Source organism: Amyelois transitella, chromosome 7 (assembly GCF_032362555.1).
Source record: "Amyelois transitella isolate CPQ chromosome 7, ilAmyTran1.1, whole genome shotgun sequence".
NCBI lineage: Eukaryota > Metazoa > Arthropoda > Insecta > Lepidoptera > Pyralidae > Amyelois > Amyelois transitella.
Genome location: NC_083510.1, coordinates 9,795,824 through 9,814,771, shown reverse-complemented (window position 1 = coordinate 9,814,771; position 18,948 = coordinate 9,795,824). Strand labels below are relative to the sequence as shown.

At 35.9% G+C, this 18,948-nt stretch overlaps 1 protein-coding gene across 1 annotated transcript in view; it reads left to right on the top strand.

Annotated features, from left to right (window-relative positions):
- LOC106130171 (ionotropic receptor 40a) overlaps window positions 1-8,896 on the top strand; it is a 28,647-nt gene extending 19,751 nt beyond the window's left edge. Inside the window, exons 11-17 of the mRNA XM_060945137.1 lie at window positions 2,294-2,526; window positions 3,722-3,881; window positions 5,558-5,654; window positions 7,428-7,578; window positions 7,729-7,740; window positions 8,297-8,390; window positions 8,703-8,896. Of these exons, the coding sequence (XP_060801120.1) occupies window positions 2,294-2,526; window positions 3,722-3,881; window positions 5,558-5,654; window positions 7,428-7,578; window positions 7,729-7,740; window positions 8,297-8,390; window positions 8,703-8,896 (941 nt within the window). The remainder of the gene's footprint in view (window positions 1-2,293; window positions 2,527-3,721; window positions 3,882-5,557; window positions 5,655-7,427; window positions 7,579-7,728; window positions 7,741-8,296; window positions 8,391-8,702) is intronic.
- Window positions 8,897-18,948: the final 10,052 nt, after the last annotated feature.

Below are 18,948 nucleotides of genomic sequence, written 5' to 3'. Positions count from 1 at the left end.
TCTCTGCCTACCCCTCAAGAGCAAGAATTTCTGATTTTATGTATGTAAATTTATCATCGCCGCTTCTTCTCTGTCCACTTAAAACTACTCTCTTTTTAAATCAATGTAAGTTCTGGTCATGATTGTGACATTCTCCGCTTGGCATTGGCGCGGCTTTGATCGGAAGATTTCTTCCATACAATCGCCCCTCATAGTAGCCCTGTGCCTTTATTGTTTTTTTTTTATCCTGATTCTTGTGATTTATTTCCTGAATACATGTTGCCTGAGTCCTCTTAATAACAGACAGATGGTAGACAGAGAACGACCCGAGCCACGAATTTCTCTAGAGATAAAGTTAGGGTTCTCTTTTTATTTTAAATATACCATAAAAACGTATAAGCTTTGAGCTAAAACAGAATTCAAATATCAGTGTATTTAATCAGTGCGGTTATCAAAAATACTGAACAGATTTTTACTAAAACATTTTGCTGGCTCTAATGGGCGCTCTCTCAAAGGAGAACACGACTAAATAAAAAAAACTCGCCAAATCGAAAACTTTTGAAGCGATATGAAAGCAATATTTTTTATTATTATTCGATTTCAAGACTTATTTGTAATTCGTGTCAGGAAATCGTCACTAGCAATCGAGTTTGGCCTGAAGGTACTTGTATTTATTCTTCTTGAGTCAATAAGTACCTACGACTTTGATGAAGTACGTGTATTTTGTTTTAAAGAAATCTTCAACTAAATTTCATTTCATTCCAATTATTTTATTTTCTTTGTTTTAATCTTGTGTTTATTTAACTCACAGTACATAACTTTTTATTGTTTACAGTTTTATGAGTGTAAATTCATACACCATAGTTTTTCGCCTTGCGTTGGGTAACAATTATAACAAAACACAATCTAATTCCATAGATGTTATAATTGCAATCACACGCCAAGAAGTAGCGAACCAGTAGAATTACCATTCGAGTTTAATCCGTAGTTACTGAACAAACATTACCAACATCTAGAACACACAAGCTGAAGACACTTTGAAAACATCTAGCTTAGTGTTTCCTAGCTCCAACCTAATCCAGTATGGCATCAAAATACTGACGAAATTGCTCACTTACTGACGGTAGAGGGAGCTGCTACATACGCAAATACTAAGTTAATGGATTAGAATTCAGAGCGTCTACCATGAGTTTCGCTTTACTCGCTAGTGACTATCAGTATAACTTTTTACATATTGTACCTTGAGTTAGTATTAACAAAAGTCTCGAACCTTATTTGGGGCTAACTCACTATATTTGATTAATCTCGTATACTTTAATGTTCTTAAAACATAAACTTTTCACAATATTAAGTAAAAGGAATAGAATTCAGGATGTCTAGGTCTACTATTGGCAAGCTATTGTCGCTAGCGACTCTCTTCAGTTTCTCAGTAGTTGGCGCCAAAATTATTATTTTTACATACTTACATAAAAATATGGGAAAGATATGGTAGTTGTGTAGATAAAACAGTAATAATTTAAAAGTAAAATGAATTTACCCGAAATTATGTAATGAATATACGGCGAGATAAAATTCAAATTTCAAATAGTTTTTTTTTTTTTTTTTATTTGTTTTATTTGTTTCACTTTTGGTTTGTTTTTGCTTTGAGTAAAATGCATTTTTCTTTAGCTTCCTGGTTTGTGTGCCATTTGATGCATCTTCAAGCCAGGTTGCCAATGTTTTTGTGATGTGATGACGCAAATGGTTTATGATATGTATATATGTATGAGTGTGTATATTTATATATATATATATAATTATTATTTTTTTTTTTTTTTTTTTTTTTTTTTTTTTTTTTTTTTTTTTTTTATGTGTATATATGTATTATCATTATTTTATTATTATATTATATTATTGTGGTGCGATGTCCCCATTGAGGTCTTTTACATTGGAATAAATATATTCGACAAATTTGGTTAGTGAGGCCATCGACTGTTCCTTTGTCATAATGTCCGTCAGTTTGTATGGGTCAATTTTTAAATTGTCGCAAATGAAAACACGATTCATGCGATGGTTTGTGAACCTGTGGCAGCGTTTGAGCAGATGATCGATGTCCTGTATCTCACCACTGCCACAGGGACACAAATCGTTTCTGTTATGTGGAACCTGCGCAGGTACGACAGATGAAATCCGTGTCCTGTGATACCTCACAGGACTGTGTTAGCCAAAACGTTATAGGTGTTTTGGTGAAGAATGTGTGTATTTATTTGAGATTTTTTACTAGTCTGATAGTCAGCCAACTTATCACTTAAGCTTAAAATATATGTTTTTTTAGCATCCAGCAAAGAACCATCAAAGACGCACAAAGCTCGCTTAGTATCCGTCCTGGTTTCACTCGGGGCCACCTACGTCATCGGAGACATGTACTCCGCCAACCTGACCAGTCTACTGGCCAGGCCGGCCAGGGAACAACCAATAGGGACCTTGCAAGCCCTGGAGGAAGCCATGAGAGACCACGGTTACGAGCTGGTCGTGGAAAGACATAGTTCTTCGCTGACTATTTTAGAGGTATGCTAATTTTTTCTTGTATCCATACATACATAGAATCACGTCTACATTCCTCGCGGGGAAGACAGACCCAACAGTCCTAAAAGACTGAAAGGCAACATTCAGATTTATGGCTTAATGATAGAAAGGAAGATTCAAATAGTGGCAGGTTGCTAGCCCATCACCTTAAAGAACCCCAAGTTTATAAGCCTATCTATTAGTCGCCTTTTATGTCATGCATGGGAAAGTGATGAAGTGGTCGTATAATTTTTTTCTATTAGTGGCGGAAATCACACAATTTATAAATTAATTTACCTACTTCACAGCAGACTTAAATGTGAATGTTTGTATGTTTGACACACACGCGCACAAATAAAACTGTATAATAATATAACTCTCTTAGGGTACATTCACACACAGGCATAAATTATTTTCCCCTACAAAGGTTGCGAAAGGCTGATGCGAGTCGCTTCATAGGTTCTTATATTCCTGATATACCTTATGCTTCATTATGCATAACCGTATCTTACACTACTCTCCAGAGAGGTGACTACGCAACCGGTACTGTTTTAAACACGAATTTTAGTATTAAAACTAACATTATTTTTATGTGCAATAAAGAGTTTACACACAAACAATTAAGCCTTAGCGAGAATCAACAAATAAGCACTTTTCACATGAATGGAAACACAAGTCGGATAACTAGAGGAGCTTTATCTGATAAGTGTGTGTGTTCAAATAGCGGTTTAAGACTATATCGTCGTCGGATCTCGCTACATCTTGGATTAAACCAATTACGATAATCTTGTTCCACTCAGCGCTACAGTGAACTATTTTTAGCTGGATCATGTTAAGTATGAGTTAATCTTCAGCTATGAGACTTAATTAAAATGCTTCATAATGGTAATTAAATTTGCTTTTATGCTTGGCTGTCAAACAAAGACAACGTGGAGGCTTAGTTCTGCTATACCTGCTAACCGATGATCTCGTGGCAAGAGAAAACATGGTGAAGAAACCTGAATTTTCAAGTTACTGAATAATCCATACATAAAATCACGCCTCTTTCCCGGAGGGGTAGGCAGAGACTACCTCTTTCCACTTGCCACGATCTCTGCATACTTCCTTCGCTTCATCCACATTCATAATTCTCTTCATACAAGCTCGGCGGTTTCGGGTACTTAAATATAGTTAAATTGATTTACTTTTTTAATATCAGAACGGGACGGGTGTATATGGCCGTCTCGCCAAGCTAATGCATAGGCAGCGGGTGCAACGCGTGCGCAGCGTCGAAGTGGGCGTTCGGCTCGTGCTATCTCGGCGGCGGGTCGCCATTTTGGGAGGGAGGGAAACGCTTTATTACGACACTGAAAGATTTGGTAACTAGAATAAATGCTTTTTTATATGTATAGTGTATATATATATATATATATATATATATATATGTGTGTATATACTATTAAAAGTGAGATATTATACTTTAGATTTAAGAAAGGCTTCTTCTAAGCTTTGGGCTAACAATCTGTCACTATTTAAATCTTAAAAATCATACAGCTGATCGTAGCCTTTCACTGTTGGCTCTACCTACCCAGTAAGGAGGCTCAATTTAAAATTTAAAATTCTTTGGACGCAGAGCAAAAAATTTCTTTGTAAGAATTGCTCGCTGAATAAATTGCTGATTTCTCGATAGGATTGAGTGATGACTTATAAGGAGTTGTAAAGTCTTTTCCTAATTCCCTTTACACTGTTCTGTGACTTTATTTATCCCTTTTCTCTACGACATAACAACAATCGATCCGATCAAAGGAATTATTTATTCATTCGATTAACGATTCCTTTGTGTGATATAAAAAAAGTGCAATCGCTATCAATGAAACAGTGATATCTATTTTTCATCCTTCCATCACATCGTATTCTTAAAAAAGAGACACTGCTGTTAAAAAAAAAACAAAATTCGTGACGCATTAACTCCATCTTGCAAAAAACAAATTATCCCATACATGTCTAACTAATGTTAATTTTACCCCTATTAAAGCTACAACCCCGACCAGGCCCTTCTAAGGGCTAACCTTTCCCGACTTAATTGACCTTACACGTCAATGATTTTCATTTATTCACCTTGTACTCAATATAGTTTCACCATTTCACGTTATTTAATATTAGCCTTTGACCTTTCCAAGTTAATTTGTTGGACCTTTTCAGAAATATCGCTCAATATGGGGCGTTATAGAAAGATGGCTTTAGCGTTTTCTGAACTTAAAAGCTCATTTTTCAAGCGACCGAGTGCGGAGAACGTGCTGGACCTAATACTTAAACTTCCGGACTTAATATAAAAAGAATATTTCTCTTTTGTTATTATGATGTCCTTACGTGCTTATCTGAAAGATAATAATAAAAGATAAATATAATTTGTCGCAGCTTTCGTTCTCTTTATCTCTCTCTCTCTCTCGTTAATATTAAAACTTACTATTTCATCACGTGTATTCTACCATGTTATTAACTAACTAGCTGTGCCCGCGACTTCGTCCGCGTGGTATAGTTATTTTGGGCATCATTGAAGCCCTCAATGATGAATAATTTAGCCCGTATTTTTCACATTTTCCATTATTTCTTCGCTCCTAATAGTTGCAGCGTGATGTTATATAGCCATGATGATGTCATATAACAAAAAGAATTTTTCAATTCGAACCAGTAGTTCCTGAGATTAGCGCGTTCAAACACACAAACAAACTAACTCTTCAGCTTTATAATATTATTATAGATAGATTTACATAGTTTTTAGAGTTGTAAGAATAATATTTAACTAAAGCATATAACTTTAGTAAAATATGTTAAACGATATTAATGCTCACGCCATACCGCTCCAAAATTCATCTCTCCTCTCACGGGTCTACTGGAAGAGATTTCTTTTGAAATAAGTAGCAACTTTATACTAGAATTACTGTAATAACTTTCGAAATAAGTAGCACCTATGTACTCGAATTAAATGCTCCTGTATATAATTTTGTGTACATAAATAAATAAATAATTTCGCAGTAAAATGATTCTATTTCAGGTTCACACAATTTCCACCTGAGCGAGAAGCTGTACACGCGATACTCGGCCATAGCGTTACAAATCGGGTGCCCTTATCTCGAAACCTTCAATAATGTGTGAGTACGAGTACTCCATTTTCCTTGATGACCGGTGATTTGTTTTGGAAAACAATTCTAGTGAGGGTTGCATGATTCATTCATTTGATCACGTCTATATCCCTTGCGGGATAGACAGAGCCAGCAGTCTTGAAAATACTGATAGATTACACTAGTTTACAAAATTCCACTTTTTGTCAGTTGCCGTGATTTAGATGGTTGATAGTGTTTACTTATGACTCGTTTATGTCAAATCTACCCTTAGAATTTTTCGTGCAGCTCGAGTTACTTTGTTTATGATTTTTATCATTTGTGCTTATTTGTTTACCGATAAAGTACGTTTTTTATTGTATTATAAATAATATCTAAAGTTTTTGCAACATGAGTAGTTCAAAAAGACGTTGCTTAAATAATCCAAATCATTTTTGCTATATATGCGGACAATATGTGTTTAAAGACAGTAGAAAATTATACCAGAGTTGGTGAAAAATACCTATTTTGAGTACTTTGGGAAGCTCTTGGATAAAAATGACAAGTCTTGGGCTCCCAATTGTGTGTGTAAATCGTGTGTGGAATATTTACAATTATGGAAAAGTGGTAAAAGAAGTGCCTTTAAATTTGGAACACCAACGATTTGGCGAGAACCACAAAATCATCACGAAGGCTGTTACTTTTGTAGTGTGAATGTAAACGGTTTAAACACTAAAAATCGAGCTAAATGGCAGTACCCAAGTCCTACTTGTGTTCAGCGTCCGGTTCCGCATGAATCATGTAACAGTTTGTTAAAGCATTAGATAAAAAAGGGAATTGCTTTTCATACATTTGCCAAAAATTTCCTCAGCTCACTATGGAGAAGATTAAAGCCAGTATATTTGATGGCCCCCAAATTAGAGAACTCTCAAAAGATGTTCAATTTAAAAATTCAATGAGTGAGCTAGAACCAAGGGTTTGGACAGCTTTTGTCTCTGTGATGCAGAATTTTCTCGGAAACAAAAAATCGGAAAATTATGTCGAGCTTGTAGAAGACCTTCTTTTATAATTAAAAAATATGGGGTGCAATATGAGCATAAAACTCCACTTCCTTCATAGTCACTTGGACAGGTTTCCGGAAAATTTAGGGGATATGAGCGAAGAGCAAGGAGAGCGTATGCATCAAGACTTACGAGTCATGGAAGAGCGTTATCAGGGTTTTTGGGATAAGAATATGATGTCTGACTATTGTTGGTCTCTGATACGCCATTTTCCTAAATCTACACATCAGAGAAAAGCTTTGAAACGAAGTTTTGTAGAAACCAATGATTAAATTAATTTTTTAATAAATAGTTTCTTATTAAATACATGTTTTTACGTTTTTACGTCATAGCTGAAACTCAAAAACTAGAGCTGATAAAAAAAATATATTTATATATTTGAAATATGCATACCATATAAAGTTAGCAACAGCTAAAATTATTTTGGCAACAGATATACTGTAAACTAGTGTTATTACTACCGTGCGTGATTCCGATAATTATTTTAGGCGATGGGCTGGCGACCTGTCACTATTTAAATCTCAATTTTATCATTAAGCCAAATAGCTGAATGTGGCCTGTCAGTCTTTTCAAGACTGTTGGCTCTGACTGACGTGAGACGTGATTATATGTATGTACCTATGTATGTACATTTTAACATACTGTAGCTGCAAGTTCATCATAACGAAGCTAAAATCTGTTCATAGTTTCACGTCAAATTTCCTTTAATATACTTGAATTATAATTATTCTCTCTTTTGCTAAGTAAATTTCATACATTTAAGCGTGATGACACTATTTGAAGCTGGCATACTAGCGAAGATGACAACAGATGAGTACAAGAACCTTCCAGAACAATCTAGAAGGTCAGAACCTGTCACGGAGAGTGACAGGGAAAGTGGGGAGATCTCAGGAGATTCTCCAGCCGCATCCCAGGTAAGATTTTAACTCCAAAATATAGTTAATTAAATAAAAACCGTATGTATAGAACACCAATATATATTTATTTTTAGTGTTTAAAACGTAAGTAATTAAAAAAAACAGCTTTATAGCTATCACTGTTTATGAGATACAGCCTCGTGACAGACAGACGGACAGGCAGACGGTGGAGGCTGAGTAAAAGTATCTCGTTTATACCTTTTAAGTACGGAACCCCCTTTAAAAGACTGCTCTTATTTACATACATACATAAAATCACGCCTTTTTCCCGGAAGGGTAGGCAGAGACTACCTCTTGCCGCTTGCCACGATCTCTTCATACTTTCTTCGCTTCATCAACTCTCTTCATGCAGGCTCGGCGGTTTCGGGTACTTTTGACCTGACCCTTTACCAGGACGTCCTTAATTTGATCAAGATACGTTCGTCTAGGTCTTCCCACTCCGACCTTTCCCTCCACACTCTCCTTGTATATCTGCTTAGTCAACCTGCTTTCATTCATCTCTCCACATGACCAAACCATCTTAACATACCCTTTTCTATTCCTGTTACTACATCTTCTTTCACATCACTTCTTTTACTCTTATTTACTACTAATTATTTCAATTTATGCCTCAAACCACACATAACAAAATTAATTAAAACATACTAATTATCTTGAATATCATACATAGAGAAAACGAAGTATTAAAAATGGTCTAAATTCAAAATATTTTCAGACTCAAAGTGAATCGACAAAGGGTTTAGAACCCGTATCCTTAGTGATGTTACGCGGAGCATTCTGTCTGCTTGGAATCGGATATCTTGTAGCAGGTAAATATAATAATTCTGTACGATAATTACCGAGATATTCACCATCTTCACTTGAGTACGCCCGCTGGTTCCACTCGCGTAAAACGAAAAAGTACATACATATGGTCACGTCTATATCCCTTGTGGGGTAGACAGAGCCAACAGTCTTGAAAAGACTGAATGGCCACGTTCAGCTATTTGGCTTAATGATAGAATTGAGATTCAAATAGTGACAGGTTGCTAGCCCATCGCCCAAATACATTTTACAAGCCTTATTCTTACTCGCCTACATACGTAGAATAATTTTTTGCATTCGTTAATAATCTCTTTCAGCGCTCGCTTTAGTTGTGGAGATTCAAGTATACCGCCGGAGGAAGCATAGAATCCAGAAATTGCACCCTGTAGACAGGAAGGTTTCCACCATCAGCGCCCTCGGAGAGATCAGGTCGAAGGTCAGGGGTACCCTCGGAAGGGTTGTACGGACCACGTATGGTTACATCGATAGGGCGTTAGGCCCTGCTGTCTAAGTGAAGTTTTTTTAGGTATTTTCTTTCAATTTTCTTTTTGAGAGTAAAACTGTTTTGTTTGTAAACTCTTTAGTGCACAAAAAACATGAATAGTTCCTAGAATTAAAAAATAAACAATAGCAGACTTATCCCAATTGAGATTTCTTAATGTCGACTAAATTTAATAAGGAATATCCCAAATTAAAAAGGCAGCGGAGATAAAAATAGAACGAAGAAATGACGAAGGAAAATAAAGAAGAAGAAATGAACTCATTAATTAGTAACATTATAACAAAAACTTCAATCATTTATAAATCATCCTATAAGTTATCGATGTATCACGTTACTTAACTTCAAAAATATTCAAATCAATAAAATAACGATTAAATATTAAGAGATTTTTCTTTTAGGCGATGGACTAGCAACCTGTCACTACATGAATCTCAATTTTATCATTAATCTAAACAACTGAACGTGGCCTATCATTATTTTCAAGACTGTGGGCTCTGTATACCCCGCAAGGGATATAGACCTGATTATATAGTGAAACAACAAACAGTAATACGAGTGTAAGATTCAGTTAATCTATCAAATTTAACTTTCTGCCTTCGGGCCGCGCACGCCACGAAACAAAAACACATCATTTGCTCAACTCACTCGGGACTACGATAAAATGAATGTGCTCATTGAATAGACTCATTGTGAGACATAACACTGATAGTTGGACACACAGTTATAACTAAAGTCCAACATCACACTGGCATATATTGAACAATGTAACTTCGACATGTTCAAATCTATACTAATATTATAAAGCTGAAGAGTTTAATTGTTTGTTGAACGCGCTAATCTCAGGAACTATTGGTTCGAATTGAAAATTTGTTTTTAACGTTAAATATAGATACCATGTATCAAGGAAGGCTTTAGGCTATATGACATCACGCTGCAACTTTAAGGAGCAAAGTAATAATGGAATATATAAAAAAAACGGGGAAATCCTTGAGGGCTTCAATGATGCCCAAAATAACTTTTCCACGCGGATGAAGTTGTGGGACAGAATTATATAGATTAAGTGGAAGAGATTGCTCGAAATCTCGTCTATATTCCTAGCGGGGTAGAAAGAGCCAACAGTCTTGAACATACATATCAACACAAAAAGACAGAGATGGCATAAAGCGCGGACTTATTGCTTATATATAAGCTTGGGATTCTTCTTACAGGTGATGGGCTAGCAACCTGTTACTATTTGAATCTCAATTCTATTTTTAAGCCTAACAACCAAACGTGTCCTATCAGTCTGCAGGTTCAGTCTACCCTGCAAGGGATATAGACGTGATTTATGTATGAATAAATACGAATAGAAGTATTGTCTATATCTGTTGACTATTTTTTTAATCTGTGTGTGACGGCAGTAAGAAATGCGAACTGGCCTCATTGAATTAGCGAGAGGCGAGTAATAGAGTTAATCCAAGTCGAGACTAACGTCAGTTACACGAAACATCCCTGTAATGCCGAATTACACTAATTATACTATAAACCCCCTTTTACAAATACAACATTAGGCCTGAAGAAAATTATTTTTTTCTCTGTTAGGCTTAATAATCGAATTGAGATTACTAAAAGGAGAATCCCAAGTTTATAAGCCTTTGCCTATGTCGCCTTTTACGACATCCATAGGAAAAAGCTAGAGTGGTCTTATTCTTTGTTTTATTGGTGCCTGGAACCACACGACACTTCATTACTTAAATTTCCAAAAAACGTCAATACATATAAAATATCAGCTTCATACCGCTTCAGCCCAGAATTTTCAACTCTACTGTACCTTATCCATCTATCTATGTCAGTAACCAAAGATTTATATTGTATTTTGTGATTAAGATAGGATATTTCCAATAGATAAATAATAAGATTACCCGGATAAAGACCAAGGTCCCACGAAACTGTTCATTACTTCCGACCTGAAAGTTAATATCTCCAACGAAGTTATATAGATATCTGGACGCAATTAGGCCGACGTTTTCGTATAAATCGCAGCCGTCAGATCGGAGATATCAAGTTAATTTGGAACTAGGGGTATACATCAAAACAGGAATCTTGTTACGCGGATACCCTCGGAAGATACTTTGAGAGACTTGAGTCGATACCAGGTAATAGATATCATTGTACGAATAAAGAGTAGTTCGTACGTGTTGGAATTTCGTTAGAATGATGTTGGCGTTCTGTATGGGCGTAAAAGAGGAATAAATTAAACATTTTTAAGGTTCTTTTTTATTTCCATCTCTTTCCCATGGATAAAAAAGGGCATAAAATTCGACTAAGGGATAGGCTTACAAACTTGGGATTCTTTTATAGACGATGGGTTAGCAACCTGCCACTGTTTGAATCTCGATTCTATCATTAAGCCAAATAGCTGAGCATGGCCATTCAGTCTTTTCAGGACTGTTGGCTCTGTCTGCCCCGCAAGAGATATAGACGTGACCATATGTATGTATGTATGTATTTTAAAGGAATAAAATTTGAATTTGATTGAAAAATATGGAAATGTGGAACCCAGGCATCGAAACACAGCGACGAAGGTTGCAACTAGTAACACGCCAACATAGGTGAGAAATTATACTGTTCATAATCGTACCTATATAATGTTATTCTTAGGGTTGAGTATTTCATATTTATAGTTTTGAGTTACATACATACATAAAATATATAAAAGACTGAAAGGCGACAATCAGCTGTATGCCTTTAAAATGGAAATTCAAACAGTGACAGATTGCTAGCCCATCGCCTAAAAGAAGAATCCCAAATTTATTAACGTTGTTGTTCTATTGTCGTTGTAAAAAGTGTGACCTACATTTTTCAAGAATTCGCAACAGATTTGAAGTAACACTATTCAGGTACTATTCTTATATCCTTTTTCTATTGACGCTTACCTGGAATCATTATCATCAACCAAAAAAGCCTCAATACATACAGGAAACACAACAGAATGTTCCAACAAAAACTAACAATACACGAACAGGAGCCGACAGAAGCCCAAAAACCGGGCTTTGGAGTCCAAAACGCCGGCAAAATATTCGTCTAGTCGTTTTTCAAAGTCACGTTCCGCCGTTTCCCGACTTGGAACAAAGCGCTATGTAAATAAGCCGGTAGACTGGTACGATCTGGTCCACAAAGCCGTATGTAGTTTATTCCCATTTTCGGCGTTTACGATGTATATATGTAGGTTTGTTATCCAAAAAATTGTAATATTGGCTAATATAGTATGCTGTTGATCTGCGACTTACTGAAATATCTCAGCTTACCCGTTCCCGTGGGACTTTTGAAATAAAATCTACCCTTAGTTTTGACCTATATTCTCCTAATTAACATTGACTTTTTAATTGTTCAAAAATACGTAACAAAATAACCCTATTTCGTTTTATGTAAGTGACGATGTAAGTGACGTAAAGTCGAACTCACCTAAAAATACTCTAAATATACTTTACTCCAAGTATTTTTAGAGAACTTTAATTTGTTTCAAGGGCCGTCGGGTCCAAGTAGTGTTATCCTGAAGAAATACTTTCATAATGAACGGCGCTAGCTGGTGCTTCAGATAACAGATTTACTTATGTTTGTTGCGAAATATTATAATCGCTTGTTATTGTAAGCAAAAGGTATATTTCAATCATTGATTCCGCTTTATCTTAGTAACCACTTTATCTATTGCGGAGTAGACAGAGCCAGTATCACACGGTACAGTATCGAAAAAACTGAAGCTGTATGTTTTTATGATGGAATTGAGATTTAAATAGTGACAGGTTGCTGGCCCATCGCCTACAAGAGGAATCCCAAGTTTACCTTATCCCTTTGTCGCCTTTAACAAAAACCACACGGCATCTTATCACTCGTATAAAATAAAAAATCCCATTTAATACCCTCGGCTGTTCGATCAATATAAGTTATTCAAAAACATAAATAATCTTGCGTATAGTTTCCAGTACTTTAAAATAGACCACTATATATCTTACCCATGGATGTCGGAAAAGTCGACTAAGGGAATGGCTAATAAACTTGGGATTCTTGTAGGCGATTGGCTTGCAATCTATCACTATTTGAATTAAAATTCCATCATTAAGCCATTCATCTGAACGTGGCCTTACGTTCTTTTCAAGGCTGTAAGCTCTGTCTACCCCGCAAGGGATAAAAACGTGATAATATGTATGTACATATGTATGAAAATTATCTATTCGCAAGATTCTATTTCATTTGCATACTAACACCCACCTTGGGGAACAGGCTAGATGTTCCTCACTCTTCGACGATAACAAGCATTTTACATACATACATATAATCACGTCTATATCCCTTGCGGGATAGACAGAGCCAACAGTCTTTTAAAGACTGATAGGCCACGTTAAGCTAGTTGGCTTTTATATAGAATTGAGATTCAAATAGTGACAGGTTGCTAGCCCATCGCCTAAAAGAAGAATCCCAAACTTATAAGCCTACCCCTTAGTCGCCTTTTACGAAATCCATGGGAGAGAGATGGAGTGGTCCTATTTTTTTTTTCTATTGGAGCCGGGAACCACACGGCATTTTAATTAATTAAAAAACTGCAACACAGAAACGACTTTATTGTCCCACGCTTGTATAACACTAAAACATTCCCCCGTGCCAACAGAAACCCGTGTCCCAATTATACGTATTATTAAAATTATACGATACGATTATTGTTTTGGGAGCAGCGGCGGCGAAATCCAAATATATTGACGCGAGTGCAGCTGCCAACCCGTAGTTAGTTCGCAACTTGCCACGCTTAGGGTGTGGTACAAGTTATAAGAGGAATGATTTTCTGCAAAATATTTCACATAGTTTGTTATACCTTTAGATAGATAAAAGCTTTATTCACTATGACAATACATTTGTTGGAGACATACATAATTAACAGTATTAAACATGGTTTTACATATACATACATATAGTCACGTCTATATCCCTTATAGGCTAGACAGAGCCAACTGTCTGAAAAAAGACTGATTGACCACGCTCAGCTTTATGGCTTTAAGATAGAATTGAGATTCAAATAGTGACAGGTTGCTAACCCGTTGCCTAAAAGAAGAATCTCAAGTTTATAAGCCTAGCCCTTAGTCGCCTTTTACGACATCCATGGGAGAGTGATGGAGTGGTTCTATTTTTTTTCTTTTTGGTGCCGGGAAACACACGGCACTTGTACGGCGTTACACGGCGTTTGTAAAACCTTCATGGTTTTAATATCAATAACGTTCACACTGCCCATTGTATATTGTGTCAAGTAGTTTAAAAATAGAACTACCTATAGAGTTACCTACTGCTCATTCTCTCCTAGCTGTGTCGCGTACTTAATATTTTATCTAAGACTTTATCTTGTCATGTACTTATGTTAATTGTGTCTAAGATTTTATCTACAAGAAACAAACTAAATACTCACTGCACTCTCTACTTTCACTTATTATAACATAGTTTTTTGTAATTTTACATAAATAATTGATGAACTCTTGCTAATAAACTTCTGTAGCTATTTAAACTTAAAAGTGACTTCATTCAGTATATCTATACGCTTATATTAAAATATATTTTCTTGAGATTTCGCTTGTAAGTACGCATAGTTCGAAGTACTGTGAAGGACAGGTCACATGCCCAGTTGCAGTCTATTTTTATATTGTAGTATCACTATATATTCATTCATTCATATAATTACGTCCTTGAGGGGTATACAGAGCCGGCAGTCTTGAAAAACTGATAGGCCATGTTCAGCTGTTAGGCTTACAATAGAATTGAGATTCAAATAGTGACAGATTGCTAGCTCATCGCCTAAAAGAAGAATCCAAAGTGTTTAAGCCTATCCCTTAGTCGCCTTTTATTACATCCATGGGAAATAGATGAAATTGTTTCATTCTTTTTTATATTGGTGCCGGGAACCACACGGCAAAATATTGTAGTAAGTATTGTAGTTTATTAACTATTTCATCTTTTGCAATTTAAAAAGTAGTCTTGATCCAGAACGATGATTCGACTCACGACCACTTTTTTCCATTTCAATTTAATCTTACGATGTGAAAGTACTTCGTTAGTGCAGTTATAATTATTTATTTATACTAATGTTTATGATATGTGTTTTCTTAAACTTCTCACGGAAACGTAGCCCACACAAATATTGAGTTTCATAACAATAACTTCTATTTGGACCACAAAGCAACATCTGGACTTCACGTAGGGCCAAATGTTTCAAAATTTAAAGTTTATTGGGGGCCCGATGTCGCCTACAATCGTATATACCAGTATCGGTAATTATTATAGTTTTATTGTTATACCCTAAGGTATAAATGGTAATTGTATTATTAAACCATCCAACTTGTAAGACCATATATCTAATAAGACTTAGTTTTAGTCTCATAAGAATCGGTTTGTTCAAAGGGGTTAAAGAATTAATTATCTTCTAAATATATAAAAGAGTACACTGACTGAATGATCGACTTACTAAGCAACGCAAACCCTAACCGAGATTAAATTTTTTGCATCCTTTCAGCTTTTATTTTGATTATTGTACTAGATATTTGCCTTCCATCTCAACTGATGATAAGTGACGATGAAGAGGAAAAAACATAAAAAACAATTATTTAAATAATTAAATAACTTTTGTAGAAAATAGAAAAAAATATTTAATGAAGGGAAAACATCGTGAGGAAACCTGCACATTTAGCAGCTGAATGTGTAAACCATTGATCCAATACGGGTTAGGTTTACTCGTACCTGCAAACGTTGCGCAGGTCAGATGGGAGTCGCTTTGTCAAAAGCTGACTCACCCAATCTAGAATCCATAGTCCAAGGCTTACCCCGGGCTCCACTGCAGAGAGGTGAGGATGCTATCGGGACTGAAGCCGAATAGACTGAAAGAAGAGAGAAAATAACTGAACGGAGGACGCTCCACTTACAAGTAACTCCAGCACCACAATAACATGAAGAAGGTTTCATAATGTGGTCCAGACGTGTTAAGAGATAATTTCCTCAAATTTCAGCGGAAACAAAAATAAGAGAATTTTCATCTTACACGAGTGATAAAATGCCGTGTGATTTCAAGCACTTTAGAATAAAATCTCTCCATATCTTTACCATAGATGTCGTAAAAAGCGACTGCGGGGTAAGGTATCCCGTGGCCTTTCGATACTGTTGGTTCTGTCTACTCCGCAAGGGAAATAGACGTTACTCCGGGCTTTAGTCACAGTTGCATCCTCATCACTCTGGAGTGACACTATATCATAAGACAAAGTTATAGCGAAATCAATGTTTGAAATATACCTTTTGCTTGCAATAACAAGTGATTATAAGATTTCGCAACAAATATAAGTAATTCTGTTATCTGAAGCACCAGCTAGCGCCGTTCATTATGAAAGGATTTCTTTAGGCTTATTCTAGTTGGACCCGACGACCCTTGAAATAAAGTTCTCGTAACACCCAATAACTCATACTTTTAAGTATATGTATATCGTAAAATATCAATTATAATACTCACTAATAATCTTATAACTTCTAGCTCTATACCTATACAAATATCTATTTTATATCTCTTACGGTTTAGGCAGAACATATCGTAAAATAAATATATAAACATATACGGGACAAATTATACAGATTGAGTTAGCCTCGAAGTAAGTTTGAAACTTGTGTTACGAGGCACTAACTCAAAGATACTATATTTTTTAATAATTACTTATATATATAAACATCCAAGACCCAGACCAATCAGAGAAAGTTCGTTTCTTATCATGCCCTGACCGGGACTCGAACTCAGGACCTCTGATGTCACAGACAAACTTATTACCGCTGCGCCACAGAGGCCGTCACAAGACAAGACTCAAAAGCTAGTCAAAATATTTTTAGCAACATAATCTCAATGCTATTAATTAATATTGTAGATGGCAAGTAAAGTTTGTATGCTGAATTATTGCAGTTAAACAACCGATTTTGATGAAACTTGGTACCAATTAAAACCTTAACGCAGGCGTAGCTCTGAGCGAAAGCTAGTACATTCATAATCATATAACTCCTTTATCCCCATTGAGGTAGACATAACCAGTAGTCACAAGAGACACATACATACATACATAAAATCACGGCCCTTTCCCGAAGGGGTAGGCAGAAACCCGAAGGCACACAACCATAAACGGTAGCACCAAAGGGAATAGACCTTTCTAAACTTAATAATAATTTAATTAAAGCCCGGAGCGACGTCACCGCGTATTGTTCGCGCCTCAATGTTTATAAATACAAAGGATAGTTCGTTAATGAACGTTATCTGATTTGGGGTAAATTAATACTTTGAATTTATATGAAAAATGGGAGAACGTTTTAAATAATGCCTGCAGAGAAACATGACATCTTTCTTCATACATATGAAAAGCATACTAACACTTAGTACAAATATTATTAAAAAAGCAACTTGCTTTTGCGCGGGGCTGAGTTCCCCTGGGGATTTCTAGAAAAAAATAGCCTGTGTAATAACATCCATTAGAAATACTTAAAGGTCTTTTTATCTTTGTATCAAATTTGATTAAAATCGGTTCAGTAGTTTTTGTAAGTATTCATTACAATGTGGTGTTTAGGTAAAACGTCGCTGGTCAAGGAGTTGAGAGAAAATTTAATGATCCATAGAATAACCACAACCTTTATTAACGGGCTAGTTTAACAACATTCAAAAGGGCGTGGTTTTAGTTACAGACACGAGATGCAGAAATAAGCCTCCAGGGGATAGCGAGGTACGCGACTTGGTGAGCGCTGTTGTAGGCCAAAGGCGAAAGCCCGGTGCGCACACGCATTTATATAGGGCTCCCAGGCTGTAAAGAGGCGCAGAGGAGACTGCATGCACGACGTCGCAATAAACATACAAAAATAATATTTTTTATCTTTATTATTAGTGTGAATGTGTTCTTGCTTTTTCCCCGCAGTTCAGTCCGCTTATTAAGTACCCTTAAACTATTAATATGAAAGAAATTAATTTAACAGGGAAAAGTGGCCTATAAGTATTTTTAAGACTGTTGGCTCTGTCTACCCCGCAAGGGATATAGATGTGATTACATATATATATGCGTACGAATTGATTTATTTTTTTCTTTTGCATACTTAATTTTGTTCAGTGGAAAATAAGAACAGTAAAATTAAGTTTGATAGTTGGAATATTGATAGCACCCGAGAGAAACGACTTCTCGCCAAGTCCTGATTATATTTCATTCCATTAACCATCGTATATCAACCTTCAATAACAAACTGTAACTAAAAATTTAATAATAAAGTTAAAAATCACATTAAACAAATCCAAACAATTACACGCTTTGAATATTTTTAATCTCAATCTTTAAAGCCTAATGTCATTTAATTCGAAAAATAACAATGGCTGAGTACTTCGTAGAAATGTCTAAAGGCTAAATCTTTATTTATCGCTTTAAACAATTTTAGGGTTCCCGTGTTATATTTTACATGGACCCAAAGCTATTTAGCCCATTAAGTATTAACAACAACATCGTGAGGAAACCTACACATTCGGGCAATGAATGTGTAACCAGTATCCATGGTCAAGGATGAACCCCAGGATACTCCCCAGAGTGGTGAGGATGTAACCAGGACTATAGCCAGTAGGAAGAAGATAGTATCCACATATCCATACATACATACATAAAGCCATGCCTCTTTCCCGGAGGGGTAAGCAGAGACTTCATCTTCCCACTTGTCATTATCTCTGCATACTTCCTTCGCTTCATGCACATTCATAACTCTTTTCATGCAAGCTCGGCGGTTTCGGGTACTATTGACCCGACTGACCCTTTGACATGACGTCCTTAATTTGATCAAGATATCCATACATTTATTAAAATAAACTGACCGATGTCTGTACTTGAAAATTATTGGCAAAACTTCGATATGGGGATCTACATACATAAGACCAACAGAAGCTAAAATGAGATTTTTAGAATTTCTGTCTGTATGTTTGTACTCGCAAAACTCAAAAACTATTTGAATGCAATTTTCTCGGATGTGTTTGGCTTGGTCCAACTTGGTATACTAAA